The 18,925-nt window shown below is 31.7% G+C and overlaps 1 protein-coding gene across 2 annotated transcripts; it reads left to right on the top strand.

Moving 5' to 3' along the window:
• Nucleotides 1–6,643: 6,643 nt before the first annotated feature.
• On the top strand, nucleotides 6,644–15,434 carry LOC132714638 (transmembrane protein 143-like). Of its 2 annotated transcripts, XM_060697539.1 has the most exons (8): nucleotides 6,644–6,774; nucleotides 7,445–7,471; nucleotides 8,712–8,854; nucleotides 9,625–9,747; nucleotides 10,150–10,309; nucleotides 10,933–11,127; nucleotides 11,774–12,395; nucleotides 13,352–15,434. In XM_060697539.1, exons 1-8 carry the CDS (start codon nucleotides 6,709–6,711, stop codon nucleotides 13,666–13,668), a joined length of 1,653 nt encoding a protein of 550 aa, XP_060553522.1. In that variant the 5' UTR covers nucleotides 6,644–6,708; the 3' UTR covers nucleotides 13,669–15,434. The 2 variants fall into 2 exon arrangements, with proteins under 2 accessions (XP_060553522.1, XP_060553523.1); XM_060697540.1 differs by lacking the exon at nucleotides 7,445–7,471 and having other exon boundaries at nucleotides 6,647–6,774.
• The last annotated feature ends 3,491 nt before the right edge of the window (nucleotides 15,435–18,925 follow it).

The raw sequence follows: 18,925 nt of genomic DNA, 5'->3' as shown, positions 1-18,925 counted from the left end.
CGCCCCAAAATCAGTAAGACACTTCACCCCTCATCATTTTTTTTATAAAATAAGCCAACAATATAATGCTTTTATATATCATGTGATTATTTTAATTATTTTTAGTATAATTTGATTTATAATTTTAAGGACAATTTAAAATTACAGACATTTCTAAGAGTAAATATTTGTTAAGTAAATAATTCAAAAACAAATAAGACATGTAATTACACATGTAATAATTTCTTTAAATCATTTACATATAACATGCAATAAAACATAACATTTTACTGGTTCTAAAAACCACATTCATATAAATGTCCATAAATTCACCCACTTTCTCCAAGAACTCCTTCTTCTCCTTCTTCCAATATAGTACAGACACCTTCCGGCATATACTCGTACTAGCGCAGCGCGGTGTGAGAAGTATCTATGTATGTACAAAAGTGATTGAAAATGTACTATGTACTGTGCTGGTAAAAATAGATAAATACAGAATCCCTAAAGAAAGCCCAACACGACAAAATTGAAAATGTTGCAGGCTCGGTTTGATTGAGCCTGGTTATGGACGGTACTGGAAAGTGCAAGTTACCGTCCACGCCCCCTAGCACCGGCTTAAGCAGAATTCAACATTTAAACATGAAATAGTAAAATTTTGAATTTAGAAACATCCGCAGATGTGTTCATACGGCGGTTATCATGGAACCTTCAATGTGACACTTCCGTGCCACTCCATGAAAAGCGGCGTATGGTCCCCAAGTAATAAAAAGCGTGTGCCCTAAACGAGAAAACAATGGGCGGAACTAATTAAAATGAAATTTTGAAAGGGGATCAGAGGTTATGAAGCCTGCATATCACAGATAAGAAGTCAAAAGGCAAATTTAAAAAGCAGGCAACATATTCTTAAAATGTAAAAACACCTGACTGTCTATCGGAGAGTGAGTGGTAGTACTTCCCTCTTGAAGCTGTCTATGGTTGTACAGCTTACAACTGTCTGGGGAAGACTGTTCCAGAGGCGGATGGTGTCTGGGAAGAGGGATCGCTGGTAGCACTGGGTCCTTGCAAATGGTACCAGGTAGTGAAGTCCATGTCCTCGAGCAGAGATGATTCGGGTGAGGTTGGATGTAGGGACTTCAACTAGGCCATTTACTATGCAGTACATCATGGTCACCTTACAATGGGCTCTGCGTTCTCGGAGGGTAGGCCACTGTAAGTGTTGCAGCATCGGTGTCACACTGCTGGTTCTTCTGTAGTCTGAGAAAACCATTCTTGCCGCTCGGCGCTGCACTTTCTCCAGTTTCCAGATATTTGCCTCAGTGAAAGGGTCCCAGATGATAGTGGAGTATTCCACCAGATGTCCCACGAGGGTCATATAGCAGAGCTTTTTGGTCCTTCTTGGGCATTGATGGATGTTTCTCTGTAGAAAGGATGTGGCATTGTTGGCTTTCTTTGTAGTGAGGTCAATGTGATGGTTCCAGTTTAGTGACTTTTGGAAGTTGAGGCCTAAATATTTTGCTGTATCTACTTCTTCTAAGATGTGTCCATGGATGTTATATGGTTGTCTGATTGGATTTGGATGGCACACAGGAGTCTAGGACTTTCAGGAGATTGTCTTTTTGTCTGCCCACATAGTGTTGATATGGCTAATTTTTGTGTAAGTTTCTTTAAAGTGTTGTTGAAATTGGTGACATTTGCTTCTCAGTTGGTCTATATCTGCATAGATGAAGATCTTAATTCAAGATCATCGTATTGCCCACTGTTATACAAAGCACATATCCATTATTAAGTGTTTATTGCATGTCAGCTTGTTTATTCAACTTGTTTATTGGTTGTTTATTAAGCAGTTATCTCATAATTGATTAGATAATTGGATTAAAAAGGTATAATTGTATGAAAATGAAATAAATTAATAAATAAATAATAGTGTATGCCTTTTGGCATCAGTCAGCAATTTCCGGTAGAAGTCATGGAACGCCGACGAAAACTAGTTCCGGTCATGCTCGACGCACGGAAAGCCGGGAAGGAAGCGTATCTCGCAGCAGACAAGCTGTACATTGACGGACATTTGTACAGGGAAGGGGCGACTTCCGGTTCCGGCTAGGATCGTCACAGAGCAGAGATACGGTGTGTAGCGTGGAATATTGAAGGACTTTCTCAATTAAAGAAAAATAACACTGACTTTACAAACTTTATTGGTAATTATGACATCATATTTTTAAGTGAAACCTGGACTAATAAAACATCAAAAATAGAACTAAGTGGGTATAAACTTTTTCACTCTTATAGAAAATTTCAGAATAAACGAGCCAGACGGAGCAGTGGGGGCATTTTAGCGTATGTAAAAAGGTCGATCATAAAAGGTGTTAAACTAGTCAGAAATGACATTGATTGTATTATGTGGTTGAAACTGGATAAATATTTTTTCCAGGTACCAGAAGATATCTATCTATGTTCCATATATATTGCCCCAGAAAGTTCACCTGTTCATAATCTATATGATACTGATATATTTAGAAAATTAGAGAATGATATAAATTGTTACGAAAATAAAGGAATGGTATATGTGTGCGGAGATACAAACTCGAGAATTGGTTCAAAATCTGACTGTATAAATTATGATATATTGTTATATGATCATGATTATTTGGCTATGGATACATTTATTCCGCGGACGACGGCTGATCGTGGTACAAACCGGTTTGGGGAGCAATTACTTGATCTTTGTAAATCTACCGATATACGCATTGTAAACGGACGGTTGGATAGCGACGCGAATCTCGGGAAACCTACTTGTTATACGTATAACGGGAATAGTGTAGTGGATTATTTGTTAACAAAAGCATGCAATTTTGAAAATATTTCAGAGTTTCGTGTTCATGATTTGACCGCCCACTCAAATCACGCCCCGATTTCATTCTCGGTGAAAGTAAGGACCGTGCCAGTCGTAACGAATCCGCGTAAACGCACGATTTATAAATGGAATCCAGAATATAGGACGGAATTTGTAAACGATATTTCGCGAGACATAGAAATGCTTTGCCAAAACTTAAATGAATCCAAGCAAAATAACCAGAATCCAGATGAAATGGTTAATATTTTTACAACATATTTATCTGAAAGAGGTAATGCGTATTTTGAAACTTGTTGTAAGGCAACTGTTAACGCATGTTTCAACGATAATAAAACGAATAAATGGTTCGATGAAAGCTGTAAACAAAAGTATACTGTATATAAAAATGCTGTATTAGAATTTAATGCTAACAAATCTGTAGAAAATAGAGAATTATTATATTTAAAAAAGAAGGATTATAAATATCATTGTAGAAAAGTAAAACGGAACTTTGACAGAAAACAAGCTGCAAAAATGAATGAATTGAGAAACAAAAAGCCAAAAGAATTTTGGAGGATGTTTCGTCAAAGTAAATCAACCGTGTCTGATGAAAACATAGATTTGGATGATTTTTATAATCATTTTAAGAACTTAGCATCTGAATTTTCTGTTACGGAAGATGACGAAATTGAAAATTTTTTACATATTTTTGATGAAAATGCAAATTCTAACTCTACTTTTGAGGAGCTTGATGTACCTTTTACGACTGATGAAATAAGAAAAGCTATCAAAAAACTAGGAACAAATAAAGCTAGCTCTTTTGACCACATTATGTACGAGTATTTCAAAGAAGGTATAGATATTTTAGACAAACCTTTAGAAATATTGTTCAATTATATTTTAGATACGGGTTGTTTTCCCAAATCATGGTCACAGGGAGTTGTTATACCTGTTTTTAAAAAAGGTGATTCTAGTGAACCTACTTATTATAGAGGTATAACATTAATCAGCTGTTTTGCAAAATTATTTACTGTTGTTATTAATGAGCGTTTAAAAAAGTGGGCTGATATTAATGATATACTCACTGATGCACAATTTGGTTTTAAATGTAACTATATCACAGTAGACGCTATATTTCTCCTTCATGCTTTTATAGAACGACAATTAAAACAAAAAAAGAAATTATATTGCTGTTTTGTTGATCTTATGAAATGCATTGATTCTATTTACAGAAATGCCTTATGGGTAAAATTGATAAATCATGGTGTAAATGGACGCTTATTTTGTGTAATCAGGTCTCTGTATGAAGATGTTAAATTATGTGTACGTCATATGGATTCCTTGTCTGATTTTTTCAAATGTGATGTTGGATTATTGCAAGGGGAGATAATTTCTCCGATACTTTTCTCATTATTCGTAAATGATATTGAGTTGTTTTTACAAAAAGATGATAGTTCTTGTTTGACATTAGAGCAACTTTCTATATACCTACTACTTTTTGCCGACGATGCAGTCATTTTCTCAGAGACGGCGCATGGGCTTCAAACTTCATTACATAATTTAAAAGACTATTGTAATAAATGGCAATTAAAAGTAAATGTTAATAAAACGAAGGTTCTTGTATTTAAAAAGGTGGAATGGCCAATGTAAATGAACATATTTATTACGACGGGGAAGAATTGGAATTTGTTTCAAGTTTTAATTACTTAGGTATTGTGTTATCTAGTGGTGGATCTTTTAAGACAGCAACAAAAACATTAGCTGATAAAGCTCTTAAAGCTATGGGCTCATTATTTAGTATTACAAAATGCATTGAAGTTCCTGTAAATATTATGTTAAATTTATTCGATTCATATGTTGCATCTATATTGAATTATTCTTGTGAAGTATGGGGGTTTGAAAAAGCGGAAAATATTGAACGAATACATAGAAAATTCATGAAATGGATACTCAATGTTAAAATGTCTACTGCTAATTCTGCATTATATGGTGAATTGGGTAGATATCCATTATATGTAGTTAGACAAGTTAGAATTGTTAAATATTTCCTAAAGTTGTATGTTGAAAAGGATTATAACTGTATTTTATCAAGCACAATGAACACTTTAAGATACGAAGCTGAAAATTGTAACTTTGTGAACTGGGCATCTAAAGTCCGAGATTTACTACAAAACACCGGTTTTCACGAAGTATGGATGTATCCTTCTTCGGTAAATATTAATATGTTTGTTCCTATTTTTCGTACTAGAATTATTGACATGTATATAAATAATTGGAGACAAGATATTTGTTCAAAGTCATCTTTGTTTTTATTTAAAGAATTAAAGCCAGATTTTGAAAGGTCCGAATATATAAATAAAATGAAATGTCGTAGTTTAAGAAATATTTTAGCTAAAATACGTTTATCTTCACATGACCTACATATTGAAACTGGTAGACATAGAAATATAGATAGAAACGATAGAAAATGTACACTGTGCCAATGTAATGATATTGAAGACGAATACCATTTTATTTTAATATGTCCAATGTATGCTTTACTTAGAAATCAGTATATTCCTAGGTATTATCATAGACACCCGAGTATGCTCAAACTCACACAATTGTTGAATTCTACAAATGTAAAGGTCTTAAACAAATTGGCTCTGTTTTGCAGAAATGCTTTTAAATTAAGAACAAATGAATTAAATTCTTTGTTATGATCTGATGAAATATGTAATGTTGTTTGCATGTTTATAATATGATATTTACATTATTACTATGTGCATGTAAAATTTGTTGTATGTAACGATGAACTGTAAATGTTCAAGTTAGATTCAAATAAAATTTCTGTTCTGTTCTGTTCTGTAAAATAAATAAATAAATAATATTGTATGAAAAATAAATAAATAAATATTATTGTTTGAAAAGAAATAACCTGGGATGTACTATAACGTATGTTCCAGTATGAATATAAAAGAATATAAATGAATGAATGAAGGAATTATGAATGAATTATTTATCCATTTATTGTAATAATTAATAAAAAAAGAACAATTTGTATTTTCCCTACTTAAAAAATGTTGCTAACAAATTATTAAGTAAACTTACCGGTATCACATGCTATGTGTTGCCAGTTCAGTTTGTATTCATGTTTTGCTTTCTAAATTCAATTCATTAAACAAGATACTGTCAAAGGCACAAAGGAAGTGTGAAAGAGATGATATACTTAATATATATCAAAGGAAAATTCACACAAAGGTTCACACACTTCAATAGAAAGATTATTCTACAATTAGTTATATCACTTTCACTTAAATTGAAATTAGTATAAATTACATATATAAAAATAAAATAGAAAATAAAGAATTTGCTTAATTACTAATAACTTTGTGATATGAGCCTTTTTTAGGGCAAAAACAACAATATATATCCATTGTCTTTGGTCAATTAGTACATGATAAAATAATAATAAAATATGCTATTTTCACGAAAATAAGATCGCGCTATGAGTATGAAAATAAGATTTATTTTTGAAAAAGTGCATTCATCTGTTTGAATAATTATGTTAGTTATATATTTATCCATTCTTTGGATGGTTTTACAGCAAATAAAAATTTCAGAACCAAATTAAAGAATTATCTAAAAAAAAGTTGCAGTTTGAGCAGAAAATACATACATATAAAAAAAATAGTCAAATCGCTGTTCTAGCGAAAATAAGATCGGGCCTATGAAAATAAGATTTATTTTTGATATAATGCATTAAAAATGTATTTTTGTTGTTATAAAATGATTTGTATGAATGAAATAATAAAGAATGAAATGTTTTGTAATGAAATATTAGACGTATTTATTTTCAAAAGTCTGAAGATTAAATATTTTAAAACGACAAAAATCAAGTGAAGTCAAGGTTATCCAAGATGGCGGCCCTTATCCGGAAGGCCGGTGAAATACAACAGAAAACGTTGCAATTCACTAAACAGAAGGTGCATTAGCTACTATTCGAAATTTTGAAGACTTATTGAAACCTAAGTGTCACGTCTGCCATCCGCTTTATGTTATTACGTCTTTCTTTCTTTACATATAACGCTCAAATCGGTCATTAAGTCTTAATTCGGATACATCCGAATTCTACTGCATTTCATTTTGTTTTTTGTGATTTATCAAAAATTAATTAAAATATATTTTTGCTGATCACTTTGTTGTTTATTTTAGATTTGTTAGTTTAATAGGTCAACTAGTGTCCAATGTGAACACATGTCACATAAAAATATGCTATTCTCTGGAATTATCGTTTCGTTCAAAGCCTTGATAATGGCCAAATTAGGTTTTTTAGGTATCGCAAATTTTTCTGGCAGTTTGTGACAAGCCTGCTAGGACATTGGGTACAATGGCCCACTTGACAATACACCAGCATTAATATGAAATTAGGTGCTCCCTCTGATGGGGAAAGTCCGTCTGATTTAATAACAATCATAAAATTTTCAATGTAAGTAAATGAAGGTATTTTACTATGGGCGGTCTCTTTGGGATGAATATTCCGATCCGAACTGCAACATGACAGATATTATCAATACATGTACATTTATTTAGATAAGCCGTTTAGATAATGAATAGATTTGTAATGTTTCACAAGTTTCTTGTCAATTTTTTCAGGCAATCCATGCAGCAAATTTTTCCACAGTAGGTTAATTTTATTTCTTGTATAGTATAATACATTTTCATTTTATTTAGAATACAATAAACCCAGTACATTTTACCTGATAAACAGACCCATAGAAAAAATTGCCAGTTTTTCCCAAATGATATCCTAAGTTCCCAATGCCTATAAAATTGATTTTTGGGCTTATGGTAAGAGTCTTTTTTGAAAAAAAATTAAATCATGCACACATGACAGTAAAGTGAACCCTTTGCAGTATTGTTTAAAAACCTTGTATACCTTTATTAGCATCAGATACACTGTCAGGCAAGAGGAAATTACTCAGTCATGCTTTTGACAAAATTATTCCCCTTTTAATAAATTAAAGTTTCTTTTTAGTGTTTTGTACCACTCCTTTTCTCAAATTCTGCTCTGAACGTAATGAGACATTGCTTTGAAACATGGATTACAAGGGTCAACATACAAAAAACTTTATTTTTGGATTTTTTTTTAGCATTAACACCTCATGCAGTGCTCTTGTTTGAAAATTCTATACAGGGCCATTCTTAAAAAAATGTTTGTTTGCAGTAACGCGACAGACTCACAAAATTTGCCCGTACTCAAATTTTTTTTCATGGTCTGGATAAAAAAAAATTTTTTTTTGAATCAGAAAATTATGCCTTATGCTTTGTTTTTGTTCTTTTAAAGGTTAATAGAAGAAATAAAATGTAGTTCTTATTAAATTAGAATTCAGTTATCAATTTATTAATTGTTACCAGATTATCAAAGCATAAAATTATATTGTCCAGCATTTTGAAATTCCATGTTTATATGGGAGTACAGTTCAATAAAAAAAAAAATAAATAAATAAATCGACCTACCTACCCACCTTGAAAATTCTGGGTCGGGTTACTGCAAACAAACATTTTTTTAAGGACGGCCCAAGGATTGTTCAATAAATTATTCAGAAAATCATTTGTTTTGGTCAAATTATCATTTTTCTAATCATTTCATAGTCATTTGGCAATTTCTCAGTATTTGTGAAGGAGTCATCTGTTTGAACAGATATATGATTATAATTAGTCCATATCTTTAGTGTCATTTTACATAAGAGCATGAAAGTTATTCAAAATACTATTCATTTATTGTACATATTGATATACATGTACTCATCGTATAGATCAATAAAAACTTGCATTATACATGTAGTAAGATCTTATTGAAAAATTAAAATTTAGCAATTTTTATGTACATGTGTTCAAAAGTTATTAATTTTACTTACAGATATTACCCACTTCAAAGATGGTAGTTTCAAGGGTTGGGCCGCCTATTGTCAAGTCTTCAAAATATGTAGCAAAGAAGATGGGACCACCATTGAAAAAGACGTCAAGATATCTTGTTTCTGCTGCAAGACCATATGCTGAGAGGTATGATAGTCAAAACTTTACAATGTTATTTCATGAATAAGAAATGTTCTGGTGTCATGCATGCCATAATTTTTTGATAGCTTTCCTGGGCATGCCATTTGTTGTAAGAGATTGGGAGGGGGTTGTTACACATGTCTTGGACGATATTTCAGTTTAATAAATAGTATATTAAACATAAACAAAGTGCAGAAACTCAAGCATGTTATTTAATAGGATTCAGGCTCAAAAACATTAATTGTTCATTGCTGACACATACTGCCTGAATGTATGTTTGGTCCACCTTTTCCATAAAAAAGTGATAGATTAATGATTTCAGGGACTAGCGATATTTTACAAGGGCATTCTATAAATAATCAGTTGTAACTTGTTGAAAGACAGCAGAAAAGTTGTTGTAGATTTTCACTCAGCTTGTAGATATATTCGTTTTATAAATTGAATGCCTGTACATGTTGTATACTAGCCAGTAATATTATTCCCATTTTTATGATGTCTGATTAATTACACAGACCATTAAATGGTGATGAATTTAACACATTCACTAAAATCAGTTGGTCTTAAATGGCGTACAATGACTTTCAGGGATAATCAATTATGTAAAGGCTGTATATCATTAAACTTGTGTCAGCATTTCATATGAAAGTGTCTTTAAAAAGTTGTATTAATCGAGTTAAGTTACACACATTTAATACTGAGTAGTTTTAATCTCTTAATACAATTTTGTTATTAAGTATAATACAGTGTTGTAATTTATCAACTTCCTATTGTTTAAGAGCAAGCAATGCTGTGGTAATGAAGGCCACTCCACATATAGAGAAAGCACAAGCAAGTTTGTCAACTCTTGTACAGAGTAAAGATAGAGAGTCATTGTTACCAGAAGAGGAAGATAACTACAGGTAAAACATAAACCACATATATACACCATTACCATATGTGCACCATTACTTTATATACATCATTACCATAGATCAACATTACCCTGTGTACAAAATTATTTCATGTTTGTGACAATGTCATTACCATATATGTCATTATCATATATTACCCTGTGAACCCCATTACTCCATGTACATTTACAGTTTTAACAATTGCAGTATCATAATTTATCTGAAAATTCTTACAGGTTATATTATATGACTGCAGTATCAAAAATTATCTGAAAGTTTAGATAAAAAATTTCATTATCTTTTAAGTGCAGCTAGTATTGGCAGGCCTTTTAAAGAGTTATTTCAGTTTTATCTATTTTAAAGATCAATGGATAAATTGAGCTGTGAACATGTTTTTTAATGGTTTTGCAGGGAAAGGTTTATTCAAGTAACTCGTAAGTCAATAATCCGCCATCTTATGCAGAAGAAAGATTTCCTCACACAAGAAGAGCTAAAAGTGTATGAAGATTTCGCATTGGCCTTAGATACAGCTATTGTTAATAAATACCATGGAGTTCTTCAAGAGCTAAAGGTACATTGCACTTTATTGGTTTGAAAAAATATATTTAAGATCACTTTAGTATTATCTTATGATCTTACAATAAAGAAAAAAGCAATAAAGAAAATGTAATGTAACATCAGATAATCAATTTCCAAATTAGAAAATAATCAAGTTCTCCTTTAAACCTTATTTTTATACCCCAAGCACATACACCAAACCTTATTTTCATACTACAAAAGCACATAAATGGAGGTGGTGGGATAGTCTCTTTGTCACATCTTTTAGTCTTTGCCTCTGTCTTCATGTGTCTGCTGTATAAAGCTTTTACCATAATCTGTGCTCAAATGTCCACCTGAAAAAGGGGATGTGCAGAAACCCACAAGTTACACTTGTGCTGACTCAATGTTAAGACACAGTTTAGAGATCTATAAGTTTTAAATTCACTGAACAAATGTTCAGATGAATAGACATTTATGTTACTTAGGTCCTATTTTGATTATGAATAAATTTCAATGTGCAAATATTTTTGTCCAAGTTTGATGTCTTAGATATTTATTATTGACAATTATTTGTTACTATTGTAATTTTATGAATTTTGATAAAGAAGGCAAACAACTTACATTTTGTATATATTGTTTTCTTTAATATTGCAGAATCTTTTTGACCCACTGAACCCAGACAAGGACACAATAGAAACTAGGAAATGGAATCCAAGAGAGCGTCAGGAAAATGAGTTCTGGTTGCTACAAAGATTGGATGATTTAATGCAGAAAGCAAACTTCCATGAACTGCCAGACGAGATTGTTAATAAAGCATTAGAGGAGCATGTGGTGTCAGATGGTGTTAGAGTAGGTATTCTGTATATCTACCTTCATCTTATGATTTTAAATGAGATACATAAACGGACTAGTTCAGTGTCTATTCTAGGATTTGAAAAACAGGGGGGATTTTAATCAAAAAGTGCGAATTTATAACATCTTTTTCATCTTTTTCCTTCTTTATCTATGTAAAATTTTCCCCCTGCCTCTGAAAAATTAGGGGGGAATTCTCAAAAATATGGGTGAATCCCCCCATCGTCCCTCCTAGAATAGACACTGCTAGTGAGATATAAATCATATCACACTGTTTTGAGAAAGTAAAGTGAAAGTCATTTTCAAAGAACATTGTTTGGTTTACTTGCTGGGACTTATCCCACCTGGGACTAAGCATTCATTCATGTTAGAGAGCTATCCAGCTGGTTTACAAAATGTAAAACCCAATCAAATGAAAAAGTCCCTGAAGACGATTCATAGAAATAAATGCTAACTTTTTTTATTAAGGAACTTTGTCAGTTTTTAAAATTGTTTAATTTTATATATTTATTTTAATTGTCAATGAAAAAATAAAATTTAATCAGCTTTTGAGTTAATGAAAGTTAAACAGATTTGTGAATTTTTACAAAATTCAATACTTTAGATGTTTTAGACTTTGATAAAAGACCTTTTGTTTATACAGGTTTCAGTGGACAGAAACAAGTATGATGTGATGAAATTCTGGGCGTTAGGACGAGAGAAGATTCCAGTGAGCGTACCTTGGTATAAAGCTTTGTTTATCAAGAAGGAGGACATGCCTAAACCAAAACTGTATTATAAACGTGTTGTGATTGCTCTGCGATTCAAACGAGACCAAAAACTTATGTTAAAGTCTTTCAAGGAAATTCCTGTGAATGCACTGGAAATGATGCTTCCAGATGGAAAAATAGAAATAAGTAAATTTGACAAAGGAATTATTGCAACATCTATGACTTTTGCCGTAACTGGTATCGTTGCAAAGTTGGTTACAGTGTTGGCAGCGATGAATGTGGACTGGATGTTGGTAATGAGTGGTGTAACGGGGCTAATGGCTGCACAAAGCTGGACATTATACAAAAACAAGAGAAATAAATATCTTGTAGATTTATCAAGGCTGTTATACTTTAAGAATGTAGCGAATAATCGAGGCTTGCTGGCTCTTCTTGTAGACAGGGCTGAGGATGAGTCATTTAAAGAGGCGCTGTTAGTGTATACCTTCCTCCTTGCAAACAGGCCAGATACAATGTACAGCAAGAGAAGTATAGAGATGTCACCCCATGAATTAGGTTAGTTACTTTCCAATTAATATTTATGTATTAAAAAAACAAACGATATATAATTGGATTGCCCAAGTGGGCTTGGTGATATAGAGTCTAGACAGTCTCCAGCTTTGTCCAAATCATATGCATGGAGAGATTTAAGTATTACTTGACACAAATGTTCAAAATAATGATACATTGTACTTTATGTTTTGCAAATATCAAAGTAACAGAATTCTATGGAAAACGCTTGCCTTTAGCAAAACTTCTAGATGCACAGAGAGATTTTAAGATAAATTGCACAAATGTTTACCATTGTAATTTGGTGCAAAATTCAGTTTAAGTTCACACATAGAGGTCAACGGTTAGATAGAGGTATGACAATGTGTGTATATACAATTTAATTGTTTTTAATCATAGAGGTATGATGTAAAAAAATTGAGTCTTGCCACTCTAGATCAATATGTGCAAGATCAAGGAGTGATGATGAAATGTCCATATTTTGCCAGGAGAATATCTTCTACATGCATGAATGGATAGAAATTCAAGAAATTTATTTCAAGATTTTTTTAAACTGAAATTCATGTGAAAATAGAGAGTGTTTACACATACAGTGGTCTATGACCATCTCTCTGATGTAATTGGGCTTTTGATTAATTTATTTTATAAAATGAAACATTCAAATTTGTCAAAAATCAAATATTTTGAGGGCCTTTTGTCCTTCTATAGCAGGGGTCCTTATAAGGCTGCTTCCCCAAAGAAAAATTCTTTAAATTCATACACTTTTCCCCAAAAATTGAATTTACATCAAGTTTTTTCTTCACCTTTTACAAATATATCGTGTAATTTTCCCCCAAAATTAAGGATAGGGCTTCTTCCTCAACCTTTGAAAAAAAGCCCTGATTTCCAAACACTAATCTTTTGATTATGCTGTTGTTGATATTTTGTTTTAACTTGAGATATTACATTATAATTTGATTTAGGTGGACTGACTGCCATACAGCTGGAAGGAAGGATAGAGAAGTGGGTGTATGAAGTGACAGGCACCAAGATAGAGTTCGAATCACTGGAAGCTGTAAATCTTCTTAGAAACTTTGGAATTCTTAGTGATATTGACGATAGGTTATATGTGCTCCCTTTACGGGCAGCTGTAAATAATTTACCACAGCAACCACAGTCTGTAGTTGCCAGGGCAACAGAGTCGGATATATATGAGGGATATGACAGAGACACGTTTATAGAAACAGAAGAACAGTATCAGGAAGAAGAGAAAGTACAAAAAAGAATAGGGTGGTTTTGAATACTAAGCTTAAGTATATTGAATAAATGTAAAATATAGATGTGTGCCATTGTACGAATGATGGTGATTTGTAACTTTAAATGGACAATGAAATACTGCCCTGTGAAACTGTGCATAGTGTTTTTTTAAGGAGGAAAACACTTTTATGTGATTGCTTTTTCTTTTTTTTTATAAAGATTTTTGTATAAGAAAGTTATAAGGTTGTTTCTTTGAAATTGATGTGATTATTTGGTGTGAGTAAGCTGTCCAGCTAGCTTATGGAATGTCGGTGGTTCTACTCGGGTGCCTGAAATAATGTGCAGAAGGGCACCTGAGGTCTTCCTCTACCAGTAAAGCTGGAAAAGTCACAGTATGACCTATACTGTGTCAATGTGACATAAAACCCAATCAAACAAATAAAATGCTACACAATAAATGGAGCATCGGTAAGGATTTGATTTTAATGATAATGATATATGTTAGAGATCAGAGGAAATTCTTGCATTTACGTTCAGTTGCCATAATATTATTCATATTGTCAAACATTTTCCAATGATCTATTTTCAGAACCAAGAAATATTGTAACATTTGTGTTATGTCACAATATTTTTTTTTTTTAAATATTTGGACAACCTAAGAGTATCATAAATAGAGCAATATGTGTGTTTGGTTATTTATGTATGGTTTTTGTTAGACTGAAGTGAATCCTTGATGATTGTGAGACATACAATTTTTATTTATATTCTTGTTTTGTTTTGTTTTTTAATTGGTTCAATACAAGCTCCGGTAAAAATAAATAAAAGATGTAAAAACCTCTGGTAAAATATATATTTAGTCAAACATCAAGGTCATTAAGACCTTGAATTTCAAAGCTCTAGGTCATAAACAAGACCTTGAATTTTACAGATCAAGGTCATTAAGACTTTGAATTTAATATTTTTTTTCAACCTAATTGAGTTTCTTATGATCCACAGCCTTCAAATGTTTGTTTATAGGTATTTTTATGGCTGCTTCGTATTTATTCTGAAAGAGCTTTGTTAAGTATACAAATACAACAGTACAAGTCTTTTTTATTTTGCATAATTACCTACTTAGATTTATAAATGTGAAGGACTAATTGTACTAAACAGTTTTGTTGTATGGCATGTTGTATTCTTCTACTGAAACAACTTGCTTATCTTACCAACTTTATTCGATCAAAGGTAAGGTGAGACAAAAGTTGTGGTTATATATTGCTCTAAGCTGGATATATTGCATTCTCCAGAATATTGGGTTGTTCTAATATCCCGACTTGGCAGTTTTACTTTAAAACTACTAGTAGCATTGTTTTCAGAGCAGGAACTGTTTTCATTTACACTTCATATATCAATTGCCTGTCATGTACATTTTTGATTAATTAAAAATGCATAATTTGCAAGAATTATAAATTTGTAATAATCTGCAGAAATTTTAACTTGTCTTACTTGGCAAGATTTTTCAAAATTGAAGAAAATATTGCAATTTATGTACATTCAGGAATGTTTGTATGTCTTAATCTAGTTTCAAAGTGATATTTATTTATGTTCTTCTATAATGTTCTATGCATATTATTTTGTATATAATCCTTTGTAAGCTGATGTTAAAATTCAAGGATTTGCAGTTTTTTGTGATGTATGTTGAATATGAAAAAATCATGGTTTGATTTTATTTTGTGACCTGAACCAAATTTGTTTCTTAATTATGATGTTCTGAAAGTGCTGAATCTGACTTGTTATGAATATTAATAAAATTACATGCATTACTTAAAATCTTTTTTTCCTTTTTTAAATAAATATGATAAATGTACATTATTCATAAGGAAACATTTGACAGATCATATGGAATTAGAATGCACTATTTACATTACGCAGCAGAGCAGGTGGCTGACGAATAGATCCTGGATTTGCCTTTTTGCTATGAAGGTGTAACCTAGACATGTAGAGATATGATGAATGAAACCAAGTGAAAAAAAGTGAAAAGGGAATAGAGATACACAAGAATGTCTTTTATTATAAAATTGAACCTGTTTATAACCCTTCGTGCATGTAAAACTAGATATTAAAAATCTTGTACCAATAAATACAATAGTTAATGAGAAATGTGATACTTGAGGTGTGCATTCCTTTGGGTGTGATGATACCATTTAAGGATATTTGTGGAAATTAGGAAAAAATAGAAACTTTGCAAGTTAGTATAAATTCACTAGAACAGAAGTTTATCAATAATATTTAAATTTACTGATCAAAAACTAAAAAAATAACCATAACTTTGTAACTACCTGCCTCCTATTCTCTTTTATAATTTAGCGATCAGCAAAGTTAACTACAAAACTACTTCATGTAATCGCAAGAATGGTTCAAGTTACAATATATAGGCTCTCAAGAAAGGTATAGTGATAGGCACTGACATGGGCTTGTACAATCTCAGGGTAACACTTTTATATATAAGTCTAAATATTCATGTAACTTTCTGTTCAGCATAAAACAATCAGTTCTCGCTTCTTTTGTGTGTGAATTCTTGCATTTGATTTGCTTAAATCACACTGGAGTTCCAAAAATTAAGCAAATTCTTTATAAAACTTAAGACTGGGTCATGTTTTCTATGGTGTTATATGGATACAGGCAAAACTTAAGTATTGTACTTTTCCATTAAAATATTATAAGAAGATCTATTTAAATGAATAAATTGAAAAAATTGAAAAGGAAAATATTACGCATTTTCAAAATGAATGATTATCTAAAACTATAAATGTTATCTTATTTTCTGGTTTATTATAAGAAAATAATATAGACCTCCAGTTGTTTCGTAGCCATAGTAGAGTGTTTTTGTCCTGTTTACTAATGCCTGCACAATTCGTTAAAGGAAATTAACCTTTATTAATAATAGTATAAAGTTCGATCATTTTCGTGCATTTAACCAGTTCTTTCATGTCTTTTGGCTTCAATTATAAGACCTTATTAACATGACACTCCTGTTATATGTTCGTGTTGCCAGTAATAAAAGCCACCTTGCAAAACGTATTGGCGTACTTAACAAGGCTAGATTGAGTTATTTACAAAAAACGTTAGTCTGTGTAAGGTGAACAAGCCTCTCATTGATCAAGAGTTGATTACTCTTTATAGTATCCAAGTAATAAATGTTACTATTATATTTTATACCACCAATGTTTTATCCTTGAATGAGATACAACAAAGTAAACATACTATATCAGTTAGTTGAAGAATGGTCGATATTAGAAGCACTCCACTGACTTTTAATACAACGCGATTGGAAATATTTTTATACCACTTGATGTACGTTTATACTCATAACTCTTGTACAAAATTTCAGATCATTGCTCACTCCGTTTTTCCAGCAAAAATATTATTGTTTTGCAATTTTACGAATTTTAAAGAATGTTAAAAGTGACAACAAACATAGCGCTTTAAAATATTCATGCATGTTTTATTGTTTTAAATGAAATGATCGATACCGATCACTGATTTTTATTGATCATTTCTCCCGCTATCATCATATTTAAGGTATTGAATATTTCATAACAAACGCTAAACAATTATACAAACAAAAAAAAAGAGAAAGAAAACAGTAAAAATGTAGGCCGCAATGTTTTTGAAAGACATACTTTGACAGCGTGTTGTAGTCGCTTGCAATGTAGGCAATCAGAACCAACTTATGTAAGCGTTCTTTTTTTGCAATGTTTTTTCAATCCTTTTGGTTAAAGCATTCAAAGGACTTAATTTAAAGATAACTGGTGTCATTTCTTTCATAACTATCCCATCACCCTTACTGCTTTCTAGTTTTCCTAAAAATCGTGACATTAAATGCTGATGCAGAAAAAAAGAAAACATCTGATTTTTATTTTTTACCACATTTGTCAAACATTATAAAGAAACTACAGAGACCTTTTGAAAATATTAAAACTTTCATTTAAACCGAAGTAATCTTAACAACGTGTAATTTAAGTACTTCTGGATCACTCGAATAAGATATTTCCTTAAACACAAGTAATGAATTTTTAAAACAAAAAACATGATTTTTTTCTGTCCAAGGAAATATCATTAGGAATATATCATTCTGTTTTTTTTTGTTGGGGAATTATAACGAAATTAAATGATGTGATTCGGATTGCCTTTGGTTAGGATTGTCCTAGGTTATGATTGATTTAGATTCAGGTTGCCTTAGATTAGAACTGCAATAGATCCTGATTGCCTTATATTCGGACTGGCCTCGATTAGGAATGCCTTATATTCGGATTGCCTTAGGTTAGGATTGCCTTAGATTCGGATTGCCTCAGCTTAGATTCGGATTGGCCTCTGTAAGGATTGCCTAAGATTCGGATCGCCGTCGGTTAGGATTGCCATAGATTCGGTTTGCCTTTGATTCAGATTGCCTTAGATTCGGACTTTCTTCACACACTGTATTGGTAATGATCAAAAAGTACAAAAACATATTGCAGCGACCCAGATTTTAGACAACTTCCCATATATTTTCCCATTAATATTAAAACTGAAAGCTGATCTGCAGCAGCAGTATAAATGGGTTTTGATTGACTTAAAATATTATATTTCCGACTGTAATATCCGATCCGTTGCAGGTGATTGGATTTCGGATGATCTGTATTTGAAACACTCATTTTGTATTCAATGGCTATTCAAGTTAAACATAATCTGAGCTACTCTGCTCTATAAATTTATATTTATTTGTTTGCAGAATTGTTTATTTGTTCATGTATAGATGTCGTTCACGAATTTATATCATTAAATAAATGCTTGTAAAACATTTGGAAACAAAATTGAACTTAATTCTTGCGTGAGCCATTCATTTAATGTCTATGATAAACAGTCGTATCAAATTATTTTTCTTTTCCATGCCATTCAATCGTTATTTACACCATTTGTAATTGAGTGTTTTAAAAATAACTTATTTGTAACCATGGAAACGCTATAATTCTTGCAATTCGTTGAAGAATATGGGTGGTGTTTTATCATCACGTCGAGGGAATATATCAGAGTATCAGTTCCACCTACACTTATTGTATCAGGTTTTATTATGTAAATTTCAGAGTAGTTAATTTAGTATTAAAGGAACTCCATTAAGGTCCAAAAGGGCTTAACCATTATTTTTGAATTCACGACATTGAACACCTGGGGCACTTAAAACAAGCAGAAAGGCAGTAAACAAATATACTCAAAAATAAGTAAAAAAAAATCGTAGTTTTGTGCTATTCTTAATCCTATTTGAGCGAAAAGCTGTGTCTTGG

Source organism: Ruditapes philippinarum, unplaced genomic scaffold (assembly GCF_026571515.1).
Source record: "Ruditapes philippinarum isolate M1 unplaced genomic scaffold, ASM2657151v2 ctg2424_1_1_1_1, whole genome shotgun sequence".
In the NCBI taxonomy this organism is placed as follows: domain Eukaryota; kingdom Metazoa; phylum Mollusca; class Bivalvia; order Venerida; family Veneridae; genus Ruditapes; species Ruditapes philippinarum.
This window is presented reverse-complemented; position numbering and strand designations above follow the sequence as displayed.

Coding starts and splice junctions, on each gene's coding strand:
- LOC132714638 (XM_060697539.1), top strand. CDS start 6,709: ATGGCGGCCCTTATCCGGAAGGCCGGTGAAATACAACAGAAAACGTTG. Junction 8,855..9,624: donor GCAAGACCATATGCTGAGAG/GTATGATAGTCA, acceptor CTATTGTTTAAG/AGCAAGCAATGCTGTGGTAA. Junction 9,748..10,149: donor GAAGAGGAAGATAACTACAG/GTAAAACATAAA, acceptor ATGGTTTTGCAG/GGAAAGGTTTATTCAAGTAA.